The sequence below is a fragment of the Lissotriton vulgaris genome, chromosome 5, assembly GCF_964263255.1.
Source record: "Lissotriton vulgaris chromosome 5, aLisVul1.2, whole genome shotgun sequence".
NCBI lineage: Eukaryota > Metazoa > Chordata > Amphibia > Caudata > Salamandridae > Lissotriton > Lissotriton vulgaris.
The window spans coordinates 1,421,831,205-1,421,848,982 of record NC_141693.1 but is presented as its reverse complement, the minus strand read 5'-3'; the positions used below and the strand labels follow the sequence as shown (position 1 = coordinate 1,421,848,982).

The window sequence follows — 17,778 nt, the reverse complement described above, 5'->3', positions numbered from 1 at the left end:
TTGTTCTTTACAGATACTATTAATTGATATTTGCAATTAATACAACACATCTCTTCCCCTTCAGATATATCCCATCCACAAAAACGTTCCACAATCATACCACATTCTCACCTCATCAATCAGACACACCCCCTTGAACCACTAATCAAGCTCAAAAAAGCAAGTAAAGAGGAGATAATTGCTTTCCTCTAGTTTTGTGCTGAGTTCTGGGATGTCAAACACTCTTGGCCGACGCACGTTTCGATGGATCTAGAAATTATTATCCATCTTCTTCAGGGCCTCAATTATATATAGTGATATAAACAATAACGTGTTGATATGTCACAAGTGAACATTGGGGAATCTGAACATTGTCTTTATGCCAGCATGTGGAAGTGCTTCCCTGGCCTGCAGTTCACTGCAGCTGACTTGTATGTTGTTCTGTCAGCCATTCATTTACAATCCAGTGTATAGGGCTGGCTATTCTCTGCCTAAACTGATGTTGGACCCCATTTCTCTTTGTCCAGCTATTAGGCTCCACTCTTCTCCACCAAGGGTGGGGGTAGGGTGGGGGTATCTGTGTAGTGTGACTCCCACGGATATCCTGTGCTTTACCCGTTTGACTTTTCAAAATATGCTTCACTCAAAGAGTTTCAATCTGAGGTTTATTCTGTTGCTATTTAGCGTGGGAAATATTTCAAATAACGATTTACATCAGGGTTTCCACAAATAGAGGAGAGAGGGTATACACTGGGACCTCTTTCTCATGTGACAGGGGCCTCGCAACGTCGCTATCAGGAACCAATGGGCTGGTGTTGTTCACAAAATAATATTAGAAAAAGTTTTGGTTTAGTATTTTGTAAGTTAAGGAATGTGTGAGTGTGTCGAATGGTGAATGAAAGAAAAAGGAGAGTATGAAGTGAGTATGGAAATGTAGAGTGTAATTTATTAGAATTTTGTATGTAAAAGATTTTGTTATGAGGTACAAAGAGAACTATGTAAGGTATTTGTAAAAAGAAGTTGAATTTTGTTATGTGAAAACAAAAAAATAAAGAAATAAAAGATTTATTCTAGGCAGAATGGGAAGCTAAAAGGTACATATTGTTGGATGTTCAATATGGTGTCTTACAAATGAGGGTTCAAACAATTTAGCGGTATTGGCAATTGTTCAGTTGTGTTGTTATTTGGATCACAGCTTGGCAGTGCTGAAATAAATGACACCATCCAAGCTCCAGTCTTTTTCTGTGGAAACTATATTAGTCCACGTGCATGACATGAAAGCTACTTCCTGGACAGAAGACGTTCTGCTGACTAATGTTATACAATAACCATTTTCAGCACTCACAATCATCTCTTGGTTGATTTAAAACACAGCTATAGATCTCGGCGTTGCATTATTAAATAACCTTAACATCCATTGCTGCAAAATAATTAAACCCAGCATCAACAAAGCGATCCCAGAGTGCTTATCCTCACCATTGCTAGGCTACTCAAAGGCAAGCAGTATAGTGACAGTTGAGGTTGACAGCTGATGGCTGAATACATGGAATGTTCCAAGGTCAGAGGGGTTACAGGTGGGAACAGGGAGGGGAAATATACCACCTGGAAGGAACAAAGGTAATACAGCATATGAAGGGTAGAAAGCTGGCTCATGTTGAAGTCCAAAATGATATGAAGATTGTGAATAGGGGTGAAACTAGTCATCTTCCACTAATGTCTCTGCCTGCATCCTGTGACGTTCATAGGGCCATGCCTGCCGGGAAACATCCTTTACAACAAAACTTTTACAAAGCAGTGCTTTTACAACGCAGGATTTACAACGAAAACCATTACAAAGCATTGCACTGGGGGGGCGCTCTAGGATAGGGAATAGTTTTAATTTACTATCCAACACCTTCCCTACTATCCACGGGGACTGGAGTTGGAATAGTAAATTCAACTATTCACTATCCAGCACCCCAAAGCGCTATGCGTTGTAACAGCATGCGTTGTAAAAACTGTGTTGTAACAGCATGTGTGGTAAAAGCATGCTTTGTAATGTCATACATCCTGCCTGCCGCCTACATATTTACAGATGTCTATGTAGTTACTCCAAGTGATTTCTCTGAGCCCTGGACTGTGCTTTCAAACATATGCTCGTGTACAAGTTTGGAGCTGGATTAAAGTAAATTGGCATGGATTGATAGAATGATGTGGCATCAGAAATCTTGCTGTGTGCCTCCTATTGAAAGCTGGCTACAGGAAACCTCACTTACCAAGCTGTAAATGTGATGGTTTTGGCAGCATGCCTGCATACAAACTGAAAACCCTGCGTGTGTTCTTCGATTCCTCTCTCTGTATGTTCACCCTAGTAGTGCATAACACCTACCTGAAGTTGTTCCAGAGGACTTGTTGTTTCAGAGAATGCTAGTTGCGATTGCTAATACGATTTTTGGAGCTAAATTGGATGGCTTTAATATTATGTATGCTGATACAGAGAAACGTTTTGGGCATATCTGCAAGAAGGCTCAAACTCCCAGAATCTCCCGTATTTCTCAGTTGTGAGATACGACTGAATTTGATGTCTGTTTCCTCAAAGATAACATTTAAAAATTATGTTACTCATAACGCTGGATGCCCTCCCTTCTTTAGATTCAAAACAAAAAAATCTCTGCCTCTGTGAGTGAAGTTAGGCAAAGGCTTAAACGTTTTTCGTTTCAAGGTTCACTAAGGCGAAAGCTATAGGTTAAAGCCTTGTTGTTCGTGGTACTTGGCTATAGAGCAGTCTACCTGAACTAGGAATACCATTTCACATAACAATATTTGTAATATCTATTTTCGAGTTAAATAAACTTTTTTATTTTTTACCGGACTTCTCCGCCGTAAATCGGTATTGTAAAGCATAGGATCAGCGCCTTAACTCGCTATTGTAAAGCAAAGGAAAAATGAATGTTCCCTTATGGTCCGTGGCTGGAGAGTGTTGTAGTACCAGTAATTGGCAATGTGTAGTACTGGATTTACTACTTTTTTTTTAAGTACCAGCTTACACTCGGAATTCGTGAATAAGTAAAAAGCAGTAAACTTCCTCATAAGTGTAAATTACTTAAAAGTGTAATTTCCTTTATAAATCAGGTCTTCTCTGTGGAAATGTAGCTCATTCACACAGGAATATGGAATTGGGAATTGTACTGACGGAGCCACCCGGCCCGTCCACACACGCACACACGCACGTACACAGCCTGGGGGCGGGTCAAGCCCTCAGGTATAAATAAACGGGCTCGAGACCGTCTCGTGGTCTTCGGCCCCTAACTACTAGCTAAGCGTCTGTGTCATTTGTTTGCGCAGTGTACATTAGGCCCCACTACGAGGCTTAGGCATCCCCTGCCCCTGATAAACTCTACACTGGTGACGAGGCGGGTACCTTGCCCACGCCTCGCCCCCGCGGACGCGCTTGCCGTGTCCCGCGGTGTTCTGGGTGCAGCGCTCGCGCTGCCTGCGCTTGAGCCCGCGGCTGCGGCCCGAATCCCTCGCGGGTGCACTCCCGCCGAGTTGGCGGTGGAGGGTCTGCCAGACTGCCGCCACAGCAGCCAGCCACGTGCCATCACCACAGGCCTACGTCAGCACGTAGCCCACACGTGGCCATGTGCCAGCGATGAATCGACAGGCAGATGCAGGCAATGCAGCAGCTGCCCCGGCCCTGCAAGCTCCAGCACAACAGCCAGTGGTACCGCAAAATGTAAAGGCTCCAGTCCCCGTCATCAACGCCACGCTAATCCAGCAGGGACACGCCATGCTCCCGCCATTCAGTGAGCTGTCGGACCCCCCCACGGCTGCTGCGCGGTGGCGCCTCAGGTTAGGCTGGCTAGAACACTACTTCGTGGGAGTCTGAGAACCAGACGCCAAAGTCAAGCGCTCGTTGCTCATGTGCTACGGAGGCGACAAGCTGTATGAACTATTCGAAATCCTACCAGACAGAGGGAACGACAATGATTACACGGCCGCCATCACGGCGCTCAATCGCCATTTTGATCCCCGCGCAAACCCGGATTATAAATGGTTCAAGCTGCGCCAGGCCCGCCAAGCGGAAAGCGAATCAATCGACGTCTTCTACGCGAGGCTTCGCAAGCTGGCGACCTCCTGTGAGTTGCCGGAGAGAACACTGGAAATCAGAGCGCAGCTCATACAAGGCTGTAGGTCAGTTCAGCTGAGACGCCTCATCTTACGACAGCCCCGAATAAGCCTGGACGAGATTCTAGTGTTAGCAAGGTCGCACGAACTTTCGAATGCCCGAGCAGAAACGATGCAGGCCGCGTTGGACAGACCTGCGATGCCAGCCAAACACGTGTGTTAAAGAGAAGCACGTCGACGTCATCCGCAGAAGGCCACTTCCGTCCGCTCAGAGAAGCCAGCCGCCAGCAGCCTCGCGCTCCGCATGCTGGAACTGCGGAATGGACCACCCTCCGAATAGTCGGTGCTTCGCACGAGGGAAAACGTGCTCTAACTGTGGGAAAATGAATCACTTTGCGAAAGTATGCCGGAGCAGCGGCAGTCGCCGTGCCGGACTGAGTGGAAGAGGTACAAAAGGGGGTGGTGATGGACGGAGCATCTGAATCAATCAAACACTCACACCCAGTCAAAAGATCTGGGTTAATCCATCACCGTTCTTTAGCCCACTCTGCCACCCCAGTTCAGACATGGCTATGTGGAAATCAGTCTGACCCTGTGCCTCATGGGAACAGTCCAGCCCGAACTGCCAAGCCATGTCTTCCCTGGACCGGAAAAAAGCTTCAGAGGACCGGTTTCTGGCATTCCAGCTGTCTTCAGCCCGGCTTGCTTGAATCCAGTGGCAAAGTGAGCAGGGGACTCATGTCTGAGCATACCCTGCCACACTTATTGCGGCCAAAAGCGGTACAAAAGGGGGTAGTGATGGACGGAGCATCTGAATCAATCAAACACTCACACCCAGTCAAAAGATCTGGGTTTAATCCATCACCGTTCTTTAGCCCACTCTGCCACCCCAGTTCAGACATGGCTATATGCAAATCAGTCTGACCCTGTGCCTCATGGGATCAGTCCAGCCCGAACTGCCAAGCATGTCTTCCCTGGACCGGAAACAAGCTTCCGAGGACCGGTTTCTGGCATTCCAGCCGTCTTCAGTCCAGCTTGCTTGAATCCAGTGGCAAAGTGAGCAAGGGACTCACATCTGAGCATACCCTGCCACACTTATAGCGGCCAAAAGCAGTACAAAAGGGGGTGGTGATGGACGGAGCATCTGAATCAATCAAACACTCACACCCAGTCAAAAGATCTGGGTTTAATCCATCACCGTTCTTTAGCCCACTCTGCCACCCCAGTTCAGACATGGCTATATGCAAATCAGTCTGACCCTGTGGCTCATGGGAACAGTCCAGCCCGAACTGCCAAGCCATGTCTTCCCTGGACCGGAAACAAGCTTCCGAGGACCGGTTTCTGGCATTCCAGCCGTCTTCAGCCCGGCTTGCTTGAATCCAGTGGCAAAGTGAGCAAGGGACTCACGTCTGAGCATACCCTGCCACACTTATGGCGGCCAAAAGCGGTACAAAAGGGGGTGGTGATGGACGGAGAATCTGAATAAATCAAACACTCACACCCAGTCAAAAGATCTGAGTTTAATCTATCACCGTTCTTTAGCCCACTCTGCCACTCCAGATCAGACATGGCTATATGCAAATCAGTCTGACCCTGTGCCTCATGGAAACAGTCCAGCCCGAACTGCCAAGCCATGTCTTCCCTGGACCGGAAACAAGCTTCCGAGGACCGGTTTCTGGCATTCCAGCCGTCTTCAGCCCGGCTTGCTTGAATCCAGTGGCAAAGTGAGCAAGGGACTCACGTCTGAGCATACCCTGCCACACTTATGGCGGCCAAAAGCGATACAAAAGGGGGTGGTGATGGACGGAGCATCTGAATCAATCAAACACTCACACCCAGTCAAAAGATCTGGGTTTAATCCATCACCGTTCTTTAGCCCACTCTGCCACCCCAGTTCAGACATGGCTATATGCAAATCAGTCTCACCCTGTGCCTCATGGGAACAGTCCAGCCCGAACTGCCAAGCCATGTCTTCCCTGGACCGGAAACAAGCTTCCGAGGACCGGTTTCTGGCATTGCAGCCGTCTTCAGCCCGGCTTGCTTGAATCCAGTGGCAAAGTGGAAGGACCGAGTGGAAGGAGCGTTAGCCAAGGAGTGCGCCAGATCTCGCTCGAAGACTCCGGGCCTTGAGGCAACACGCCACAAGCAGCATTCCACATGGACGAGGAGGAGGACGATGACGTATTCTTCGTCTCTTTCGTGGGTCGTGATGGCTCGAGGAGATGACCACCGCTGATGTGCGAAGTCCAGATTGGAGGCTCCCAGTTACAACCGTTGATTGACACGGGGCGTTCCTGAACGTGATGGACAATTCACAGTATGAACAGCTGTCTTCGCCCGCCGCTGTCACCCTCAAAAGCCAGAATATACACGTACGACAGTGACGACCCCTTGCCTCTACGAGGAGTAATTGATGTGATGGTGTCATGCAACGGCAAAAAGGTGAATACGAAGTTTCACGTGACCGGAGGCAAGCGTGGCACGCTCCTCAGCTGCCACACGGCGGAAGACCTCCGGCTAGTATTTTTCGCCAACCAAATACACGAACGGCATGCGGACGCGATGCTGAGTGATTTCCCGGCGCTTTTCCAAGGACTGGGCCGCCTGAAAGGGAAGGTGTTCAAGCTACATATCGACCACACTGTGAAGCCGACAGCACTGCAACACAGGACAGTGCCCTTCCACCTGCGGCCGCAGGTGGAGGAAGAACTGAAAAAGCTTGAGGAACTTGGGGTAATTGAAAAAGTGTCGGGCCCAACACCCTGGGTGTCGCCCCTTGTGATGGCCCCCAGGCCCAAACAACCGGGCGCCATAAGACTCTGTGTGGACATGCGCCTCCCAAACAAGGCAGTCAAGAGGGAGCGACATCTCACACCAACTATGGACGATATAGTGGCGGATTTAAATGGAGCCCGGTGGTTCTCCAAACTGGATCTAAATGCGTGCTACCACCAGCTTGAGCTACACCCCGACAGAATATCACAATGTGTTCGACCCACGTTGGTCTCCGCAGGTACAAGTGCCTGAGCTTCGGCGTCTTCTCGGCCGCCGAAGTGTTTCAAAATGCTATCAGGAAGACGCTGTCGGGGCTTCCCGGAGCCATCAATTTAAGTGACGATATTCTGGTCTTTTCAAAAACTCTGGAAGAGCATCATGGACACCTTCGGGCCACACTTCGACGGTTGGCTGACCACGGACTCACACTACACCGCGAGGAATGCCGTTCTACAATGAGTCGGTGGAGTTCTTTGGGTACATATTTTCCCGCGACGGCCTGAGAGTGGACCCGAAGAAGGCCGACGCCATCCGGATGGCGCCCAAGCCGACGTCTGCAACCGAAGTCCGCAGCTTCTTAGGGATGGCCACGTATTGTGGCCGTTTCATCCCCAACCTGGCGTCCCTATCAGAACCCCTGCACGCACTCACCAAGGCGGGCCACCCATGGACGTGGTCCGCAAAGGAGGACGAGGCATTCCGTGCCGTAAAAGACACCCTCGTAGACGATAAGGTCATGGCATACTTCAGGCCACACAGACAGACGGAGGTTGTCGTAGATGCGAGCCTGGTGGGACTATGGGCAGTCCTGATGCAGAGGACAGAAGACCAAGAGTGGGTACCCACGGCCTACGCCAGCCGGGCGCTGACAGCGACGGAGATGCGCTACGGGCAGATAGAAAGAGAGGCGCTCGCCATAAAATGGGCATGTCAACATTTTCATTTGTACCTTTTCGGTCACAAGTTCAAAGTCGTCACGTACCACAAACCGCTGGTGCCGCTGTTCGCGGGGTCGGCCAGGCTTGCGCCGCCCCGGATTGAGAGGTGGGCTGTCCAGCTTCAAACTTACAGATTCTAAGTCGTTTTCCGCCCAGGAGCAGACAACCCGGCGGACTTCCTGTCGCGCCATCCGGGACACTCTTCCCTGGCGTCGGAGCTGGACGATCTGGAAGACGTGGAGGAGTTTGTCAGGGTGCGTTCGCAAGATGCCTGCCCCAAGGCCCGCACGCTGGAAGAGATTGGGGCAGTCTCCGTCGGGTGAAGAACACGCTCGAGAATCGCAACTGGAAGCGTTTCCTGGATGGAGCCAGCGCTTTAATGCAGGAGGAGCATAATTTTTCGCCAACAGATGTGGCGAGCCCAAAGTGAGCTTTGCACGGGGCCCCACGGTGTGGTCCTGCACGGTGCCACCATTGTCATCCCTTCGAGCCTACAGCGGGAGGTGGTCCGCCTCGCTCATCAAGGTCACCAGGGAGTGGCCAAGACAAAAGCTTGATTGCGAGGCAGGGTGTGGTTCCCGGGCATCGACGGTGCAGTGGAGGAGGAAATCCGCAACTGCCACTCGTGCGTCATCAAAAGCCAGGAGCCAGCGCCGCACCCCGTCATCACGGAGGACCTATGTGACATTCCCTGGTCGAGGATAAGCATTGACTTTGGCTCATTTCCTGATGGACGACAGGCCCTGGTGCTGATCGACTCGTGCTCCAGATTCCCGGTGGTGGAGGTGATACCTTCCACGGCATTCAGCCATGTTAAACAAGCGTTAGATTGGACATTTGTCATGCTAGGTTTCCCTGATGAGATCAGGTCAGACAATGGGCCACCCTTTCAGGGCAGTGACTTCAGGGCATATCTAAGTAGGCGAGGAATAAATCATCGGATGATCACGCCACAGTGGCCTCAAGCCAACGAAGAGGTCGAAAGGTTCATGCGGACAATGAACCGGGCGTTGCAAATCGGCGTGGAACAGGGGGAAGCGCCTGAGGAGTGTTTGGAGCAGTTTCTGAGCGCCTACCGGCAAACACCACACTGTACCACCAAATGTGCTCCGGCTCATGTCATGTTTCGGAGAGCACCACGAGACTGTATACCAACAATCCCAGCGTGGCATGCCCCAGAGCTGAACCACGAGGCAACCCAAGACAGAAGGCGACACACTAACGAAAGAGCAAGCTGAGCGCGAGGAGCCCGGGTCAGGCCACTGGCGGTAGGGGACCATGTGGTTCTGAAGACCCGCCACCGCAACTGGAAGTATCAGAAGACGTTCGAACCCGGAGTGTGGGAGATCGTGAACATCCACGGCACTATGGTGTCAGCCTCCCACGGCACGAGAGCCGTGACAAGGAATGTATCGTGGTTTAAGTGTGTCTCCGCAGAAGGGACCACGAGGGAACCAACGCTGGAAGATATGGAGTGTGGTGACGACAACCCAGTTCTCCCCGAGATGCAGGAGAGCCAACAAGACCGGGAGCTGTCGCTGCCCAGGCCAGAAACAGAGCCAAGTGTCACCCAGGCAAGTCCTGCACGAAACGCCGAAGAGCCAGTTAGAGAGGAAATGGCCGCAGGGCAGCGAAACCGAAGGTACCATCTCCGACCAAACCCGACCCCCAGTCAGAGACTCAAGGACTACGCATGGGGTCTCCACGCTGCTGAAACATCTAAGTAGCCTGGACTAAATAACTGTGAGTTTGGAGGGATGTACTGACGGAGCCACCCGGCCCGTCCACACACGCACACACACAGCCTGGGGGCGGGTCAAGCCCTCAGGTATAAATAAACGGGCGCGAGACCGTCTTGTGGTCTTCAGCCCCTAACAGCTAGCTAGGCGTCTGTGTCATTTGTTTGCGCAGTGTACATTAGGCCCTACTACGAGGCATAGTCATCCCCTGCCCCTGATAAACTCTACAGGAATAACATTCAAAAATGCATATTACTGAGTAACTGTGGAGTGTAATTTTGAGTACTATTCTCCATTCTCGAGCAATACTCATACTGTGTGTTATGTTGTTCCACATTCCTCAAAGCACAAACAGCATTTTTGAGCTCTTTGCTCCCACAATATGCATAAAGTATGGACGATATAGTGGCGGATTTAAATGGAGCCCGGTGGTTCTCCAAACTGGATCTAAATGCGGGCTACCACCAGCTTGAGCTACACCCCGACAGAATATCACAATGTTTTCGACCCACGTTGGTCTCCGCAGGTACAAGCGCCTGAGCTTCGGCATCTCCTCGGCCGCCGAAGTGTTTCAAAATGCTATCAGGGAAACGCTGTCGGGGCTTCCCGGAGTCATCAATTTAAGTGACGATATTCTGGTCTTTTCAAAAACTCTGGAAGAGCATCATGAACACCTTCGGGCCACACTTCGACGGTTGGCTGACCACGGACTCACACTGCACCGCGAGGAATGCCGTTCTACAATGAGTCGGTGGAGTTCATTGGGTACATATTTTCCCGCAACGGCCTGAGAGTGGACCCGAAGAAGGCCGACGCCATCCGGATGGCGCCCAAGCCGACGTCTGCAACCGAAGTTCACAGCTTCTTAGGGATGGCCACGTATTGTGGCCGTTTCATCCCCAACCTGGCGTCCCTATCAGAACCCCTGCATGCACTCACCAAGGCGGGCCACCCATGGACGTGGTCCGCAAAGGAGGACGAGGCATTCCGTGCCGTAAAAGACGCCCTCGTAGACGATAAGGTCATGGCATACTTCAGGCCACACAGACAGACGGAGGTTGTCGTAGATGCGAGCCTGGTGGGACTATGGGGAGTCCTGATGCAGAGGACAGAAGACCAAGAGTGGGTACCCACGGCCTACGCCAGCCGGGCGCTGACAGCGACGGAGATGCGCTACGGGCAGATAGAAAGAGAGGCGCTCGCCATAAAATGGGCATGTCAACATTTTCATTTGTACCTTTTCGGTCACGAGTTTAAAGTCGTCACGTACCACAAACCGCTGGTGCCGCTGTTCGCGGGGTCGGCCAGGCTTGCGCCGCCCCGGATTGAGAGATGGGCTGTCCAGCTTCAAACTTACAGATTCTAAGTCGTTTTCCGCCCAGGAGCAGACAACCCGGCGGACTTCATGTCGCGCCATCCGGGACACTCTTCCCTGGCGTCGGAGCTGGACGATCTGGAAGACCTGAAGGAGTTTGTCAGGGTGCGTTCGCAAGATGCCTGCCCCAAGGCCCTCACGCTGGAAGATATTGGGGCAGTCTCCGTCGGGTGAAGAACACGCTCGAGAATCGCAACTGGAAGCGTTTCCTGGATGGAGCCAGTGCTTTAACGCAGGAGGAGCATAATTTTTCGCCAACAGATGTGGCGGGCCCAAAGTGAGCTTTGCACGGGGCCCCACGGTATGGTCCTGCAAGGTGCCACCATTGTCATCCCTTCGAACCTACAGCGGGAGGTGGTCCGCCTCGCTCATCAAGGTCACCAGGGAGTGGCCAAGATGAAAGCTCGATTGCGAGGCAGGGTTTGGTTCCCGGGCATCGACGGTGCAGTGGAGGAGGAAATCCGCAACTGCCACTCGTGCGTCATCAAAAGCCAGGAGCCAGCGCCGCACCCCGTCATCACGGAGGACCTATGTGACATTCCCTGGTCGAGGATAAGCATTGACTTTGGCTCATTTCCTGATGGACGACATGCCCTGGTGCTGATCGACTCGTGCTCCAGATTCCCGGTGGTGGAGGTGATACCTTCCACGGCATTCAGCCATGTTAAACAAGCGTTAGATTGGACATTTGCCATGCTAGGTTTCCCTGATGAGATCAGGTCAGACAATGGGCCACCCTTTCAGGGCAGTGACTTCAGGGCATATCTAAGTAGGCGAGGAATAAATCATCGGAAGATCACGCCACAGTGGCCTCAAGCCAACGAAGAGGTCGAAAGGTTCATGCGGACAATGAACCGGGCGTTGCAAATCGGCGTGGAACAGGGGGAAGCGCCTGAGGAGTGTTTGGCGCAGTTTCTGAGCGCCTACCGGCAAACACCACACTGTACCACCAAATGTGCTCCGGCTCATGTCATGTTTCAGAGAGCACCACAAGACTGTACACCAACAATCCCAGCGTGGCAAGCCCCAGACCTGAACCACGAGGCAACCCAAGACAGAAGGCGACACACTAAGGAAAAAGCAAGCTGAGCGCGAGGAGCCCGGGTCAGGCCACTGGCGGTAGGAGACCATGTGGTTCTGAAGACCCGCCACCGCAACTGGAAGTATCAGAAGACGTTCGAACCCGAAGTGTGGGAGATCGTGAACATCCACGGCACTATGGTGTCAGCCTCCCACGGCACGAGAGGCGTGACAAGGAATGTATCGTGGTTTAAGCGTGTCTCCGCAGAAGGGACCACGAGGGAACCAACCCCGGAAGATATGGAGTGTGGTGACGACAACCCAGTTCTCCCCGAGATGCAGGAGAGCCAACAAGACCGGGAGCTGTCGCCGCCCAGGCCAGAAACAGAGCCAAGTGTCACCCAGGCAAGTCCCGCACGAAACGCGGAAGAGCCAGTGAGAGAGGAAATGGCCGCAGGGCAGCGAAACCGAAGGTACCATCTCCGACCAAACCCGACCCCCAGTCAGAGACTCAAGGACTACGCATGGGGTCTCCACGCTGCTGAAACATCTAAGTAGCCTGGACTAAATAACTGTGAGTTTGGAGGGATGTGCTGACGGAGCCACCCGGCCCGTCCACACACGCACGCACACAGCCTGGGGGCGGGTCAAGCCCTCAGGTATAAATAAACGGGCGCGAGACCGTCTTGTGGTCTTCAGCCCCTAACAGCTAGCTAGGCGTCTGTGTCATTTGTTTGCGCAGTGTACATTAGGCCCCACTACGAGGCATAGGCATCCCCTGCCCCTGATAAACTCTACAGGAATAACATTCAAAAATGCATATTACTGAGTAACTGTGGAGTGTAATTTTGAGTACTATTCTCCATTCTCGAGCAATACTCATACTGTGTGTTATTTTATTCCACATTCCTCAAAGCACAAACAGCATTTTTGAGCTCTTTGCTCCCACAATATGCATAAAGTATGGACGATATAGTGGCGGATTTAAATGGAGCCCGGTGGTTCTCCAAACTGGATCTAAATGCGGGCTACCACCAGCTTGAGCTACACCCCGACAGAATATCACAATGTTTTCGACCCACGTTATTCTCGGCAGGTACAAGCGCCTGAGCTTCGGCGTCTCCTCGGCCGCCGAACTGTTTCAAAATGCTATCAGGGAGACGCTGTCGGGGCTTCCCGGAGTCATCAATTTAAGTGACGATATTCTGGTCTTTTCAAAAACTCTGGAAGAGCATCATGGACACCTTCGGGCCACACTTCGACGGTTGGCTGACCACGGACTCACACTACACCGCGAGGAATGCCGTTCTACAATGAGTCGGTGGAGTTCTTTGGGTACATATTTTCCCACGACGGCCTGAGAGTGGACCCGAAGAAGGCCGACACCATCCGGATGGCCCCCAGGCCGACGTCTGCAACTGAAGTCCGCAGCTTCTTAGGGATGGCCACGTATTGTGGCCGTTTCATCCCCAATCTGGTGTCCCTATCAGAACGCCTGCACGCACTCACCAAGGCGGGCCACCCATGGACGTGGTCCGCAAAGGAGGACGAGGCATTCCGTGCCGTAAAAGACGCCCTCGTAGACGATAAGGTCATGGCATACTTCAGGCCACACAGACAGACGGAGGTTGTCGTAGATGCGAGCCTGGTGGGACTATGGGCAGTCCTGATGCAGAGGACAGAAGACCGAGAGTGGGTACCCAGGGCCTACACCAGCTGGGCGCTGACAGCGACGGAGATGCGCTACGGGCAGATAGAAAGAGAGGTGCTCGCCATAAAATGGGCATGTCAACATTTTCATTTGTACCTTTTCGGTCACAAGTTCAAAGTCGTCACGTACCACAAACCGCTGGTGCCGCTGTTCGCGGGGTCGGCCAGGCTTGCGCCGCCCCAGATTGAGAGGTGAGCTGTCCAGCTTCAAACTTACAGATTCTAAGTCGTTTTCCGCCCAGGAGCAGACAACCCGGCGGACTTCCTGTCGCGCCATCCGGGACACTCTTCCCTGGCGTCGGAGCTGGACGATCTGGAAGACGTGGAGGAGTTTGTCAGGGTGCGTTCGCAAGATGCCTGCCCCAAGGCCCTCACGCTGGAAGAGATTGGGGCAGTCTCCGTCGGGTGAAGAACACGCTCGAGAATCGCAACTGGAAGCATTTCCTGGATGGAGCCAGCGCTTTAACGCAGGAGGAGCATAATTTTTCGCCAACAGATGTGGCGGGCCCAAAGTGAGCTTTGCACGGGGCCCCACGGTGTGGTCCTGCAAGGTGCCACCATTGTCATCCCTTCGAGCCTACAGCGGGACGTGGTCCGCCTCGCTCATCAAGGTCACCAGGGAGTGGCCAAGACGAAAGCTCGATTGCGAGGCAGGGTGTGGTTCCCGGGCATCGACGGTGCAGTGGAGGAGGAAATCCGCAACTGCCACTCGTGCGTCATCAAAAGCCAGGAGCCAGCGCCGCACCCCGTCATCACGGAGGACCTATGTGACATTCCCTGGTCGAGGATAAGCATTGACTTTGGCTCATTTCCTGATGGACGACAGGACCTGGTGCTGATCGACTCGTGCTCCAGATTCCCGGTGGTGGAGGTAATACCTTCCACGGCATTCAGCCATGTTAAACAAGCGTTAGATTGGACATTTGCCATGCTAGGTTTCCCTGATGAGATCAGGTCAGACAATGGGCCACCCTTTCAGGGCAGTGACTTCAGGGCATATCTAAGTAGGCGAGGAATAAATCATCGGAAGATCACGCCACAGTGGCCTCAAGCCAACGAAGAGGTCGAAAGGTTCATGCGGACAATGAACCGGGCGTTGCAAATCGGCGTGGAACAGGGGGAAGCGCCTGAGGAGTGTTTGGCGCAGTTTCTGAGCGCCTACCGGCAAACACCACACTGTACCACCAAATGTGCTCCGGCTCATGTCATGTTTCGGAGAGCACCACGAGACTGTATACCAACAATCCCAGCGTGGCAAGCCCCAGAGCTGAACCACGAGGCCACCCAAGACAGAAGGCGACACACTAACGAAAGAGCAAGCTGAGCGCGAGGAGCCCGGGTCAGGCCACTGGCGGTAGGAGACCATGTGGTTCTGAAGACCCGCCACCGCAACTGGAAGTATCAGAAGACGTTCGAACCCGAAGTGTGGGAGATCGTGAACATCCACGGCACTATGGTGTCAGCCTCCCACGGCACGAGAGCCGTGACAAGGAATGTATCGTGGTTTAAGCGTGTCTCCGCAGAAGGGACCACGAGGGAACCAACGCCGGAAGATATGGAGTGTGGTGACGACAACCCAGTTCTCCCTGAGATGCAGGAGAGCCAACAAGAGCGGGAGCTGTCGCCGCCCAGGCCAGAAACAGAGCCAAGTCTCACCCAGGCAAGTCCCGCACGAAACGCCGAAGAGCCAGTGAGAGAGGAAATGGCCGCAGGGCAGCGAAACCGAAGGTACCATCTCCGACCAAACCCGACCCCCAGTCAGAGACTCAAGGACTAAGCATGGGGTCTCCACGCCGCTGAAACATCTAAGTAGCCTGGACTAAATAACTGTGAGTTTGGAGGGATGTACTGACGGAGCTACCCGGCCCGTCCACACACGCACGCACATAGCCTGGGGGCGGGTCAAGCCCTCAGGTATAAATAAACGGGCGCGAGACCGTCTTGTGGTCTTCAGCCCCTAACAGCTAGCTAGGCGTCTGTGTCATTTGTTTGCGCAGTGCACATTAGGCCCCACTACGAGGCATAGGCATCCCCTGCCCCTGATAAACTCTACAGGAATAACATTCAAAAATGCATATTACTGAGTAACTGTGGAGTGTAATTTTGAGTACTATTCTCCATTCTCGAGCAATACTCATACTGTGTGTTATGTTATTCCACATTCCTCAAAGCACAAACAGCATTTTTGAGCTCTTTGCTCCCACAATATGCATAAAGTTTTTCCAGCTGCTCATCGTGGGAGAAAACATCACACTTTACTCCCATAACATAATTCTTTAACAAAACATAATTAATGGGCCATCGTGGTTGGAGCCAAACGAAATGGAATGTCAGAAGAACATTACAATTGCTCGCCTCCAGATTAAATAATGTCTGGAGAGAGTCCATAAATTAGCAATTATTACAAGTACATATTTTAAATATCCGGCAAATGATCATCACAAGGCTTTGTGAGATCTGAGGCACCCATCACAACAGCATAACAACTAGAAACAGTCTCCACGATTTCAGCAGACATTTTAAAAAGTGCCTTATCAGTTCCGAACTTTTAACTTAAACTCGCAACACGTTTAATTACGGTGCGTGCACTTTTATAGTTCAAAACGTGTCCTAGGCCGAAATGGCGAAACATCTCGAATCCGACATGTGAGTGTAGTTATTAAACTCAGCTTGGGGGTGGGTACTAAAGTGCGCCATGAGTGGAGTGAGCGACCTCCCCCGTGACATTTCTGTGCCTCTGCTGGTATTTCTGTTGACTTCCGTCACTGGTTCCTATTTTGGTAGAATAAACATGTCGATTTCACGCTCTTTTTGAGTAGCGTGGCTTTTACAGTGACCTATACATGACACTACAGCCGGCGTTTAGTAGGCGCGGGATAATCGTTAGGGTTCCTGGATCAATCTAAAAAATGCTTTTACTAAATGTATATATTCTTTCCTTCTTAGAAACGCAGTAGGCTTATGTACCTGCTATATAACAATACTTTTCGTATAGCGCTTCATATAATAAACAGAGGTTATTATTGGCCAATTTACTAGTAGTTAATAAACGACATCACAAAGATGCAAGTCTGAGTTTGCCTTGCCAGAGCCTAAACCGAAGCCATGGGTCACGTATTTTGTCAGGAGTTTAGGTAGAACTGACTGAGGCATCTTGCAAAAGGGTAAACAAGCGAGACACACATGCGCGCGCGCAAGATCACCTGCATGACACCTTTAGGCTACTATAGGTTTTCCCTTTCACTGTAGTGAGGGTCAAAAGTCTGAATATCTTTGTGCTGGGTAATATTAACGGGCGTAACTGCAAGTCATCTATCACAGGACAAGAGTGCTATATATAGTACAGTCATAGATAGTATTAAATCCGTCCAGCTTACCTGCTAATATTGGAAGCACAAGGATCGCTAAAACCTTCATTTCAGGATAAAAATATGACCTGAGGCCCAAGCACCAATTTGAATCTCTTCTTTGTGACATCCCCTCCGAGGTGTTGAGACAGCAACTTTCATCGAAGGAAGTGAATTTAAGGAACTGGGAGGGATGTGGTTCTTTTTCGTTTCTTTTGAGCTAATGAGAAAAGCGCGAGGGCCAATAATCTGCTGTGCTAGGGGCATTTCGAGCATGAAATAGTAAAGTTCACATCATCTTTTTATACACAACCAAGAGTGCCCTTTTGTAAATGCGATTTATATAATCAACGTCAAGCTCTGGTCAACCAGTGGCATCTTCAGAACGGAGACTGGAGAAAGGAGAAACGGGGTGAAAAAAAGGTCAACAGATAAAACTAGTGGAGACAAGTATAACTGGCAATTGGGAAAAGTATGCGCCTCACAAACACACTCACTCATGCTCACTCCTCCTCTTCCTCCCATCTCCTCTCCCTCCGTCCCTTGATTTCAACTGGTAAGCTAGACTAGGGAGTTAGTCGTGTGGGTGCTACCAGCATCACATGCATGTGAATTCTGATATGGCTGTTTCGGCCACCCACTTTTCTAATGTTGATAACTGAGTACAGACCAGTGGCTGCCCCACTCGTGTGCTACCTGCCTGCTAATGCACTAATGCACTTTGTCAGGGGTACAGCGCATAGATGGCATACAAAGTGCACTCTCCCCCCCAATGCATGCATTAAAGA

General features: G+C 51.4%; 1 protein-coding gene across 1 annotated transcript in view; it reads right to left on the bottom strand.

Annotated features, from left to right (window-relative positions):
* The window catches only part of LOC147712679 (CMRF35-like molecule 1), a 213,256-nt gene extending 196,107 nt beyond the window's left edge, over positions 1 to 17,149 (bottom strand). The window contains exon 1 of the mRNA XM_086923353.1: positions 17,021 to 17,149. Within this exon, the coding sequence (XP_086779479.1) occupies positions 17,021 to 17,120 (100 nt within the window). The 5' untranslated portion in view covers positions 17,121 to 17,149. The remainder of the gene's footprint in view (positions 1 to 17,020) is intronic.
* Positions 17,150 to 17,778: the final 629 nt, after the last annotated feature.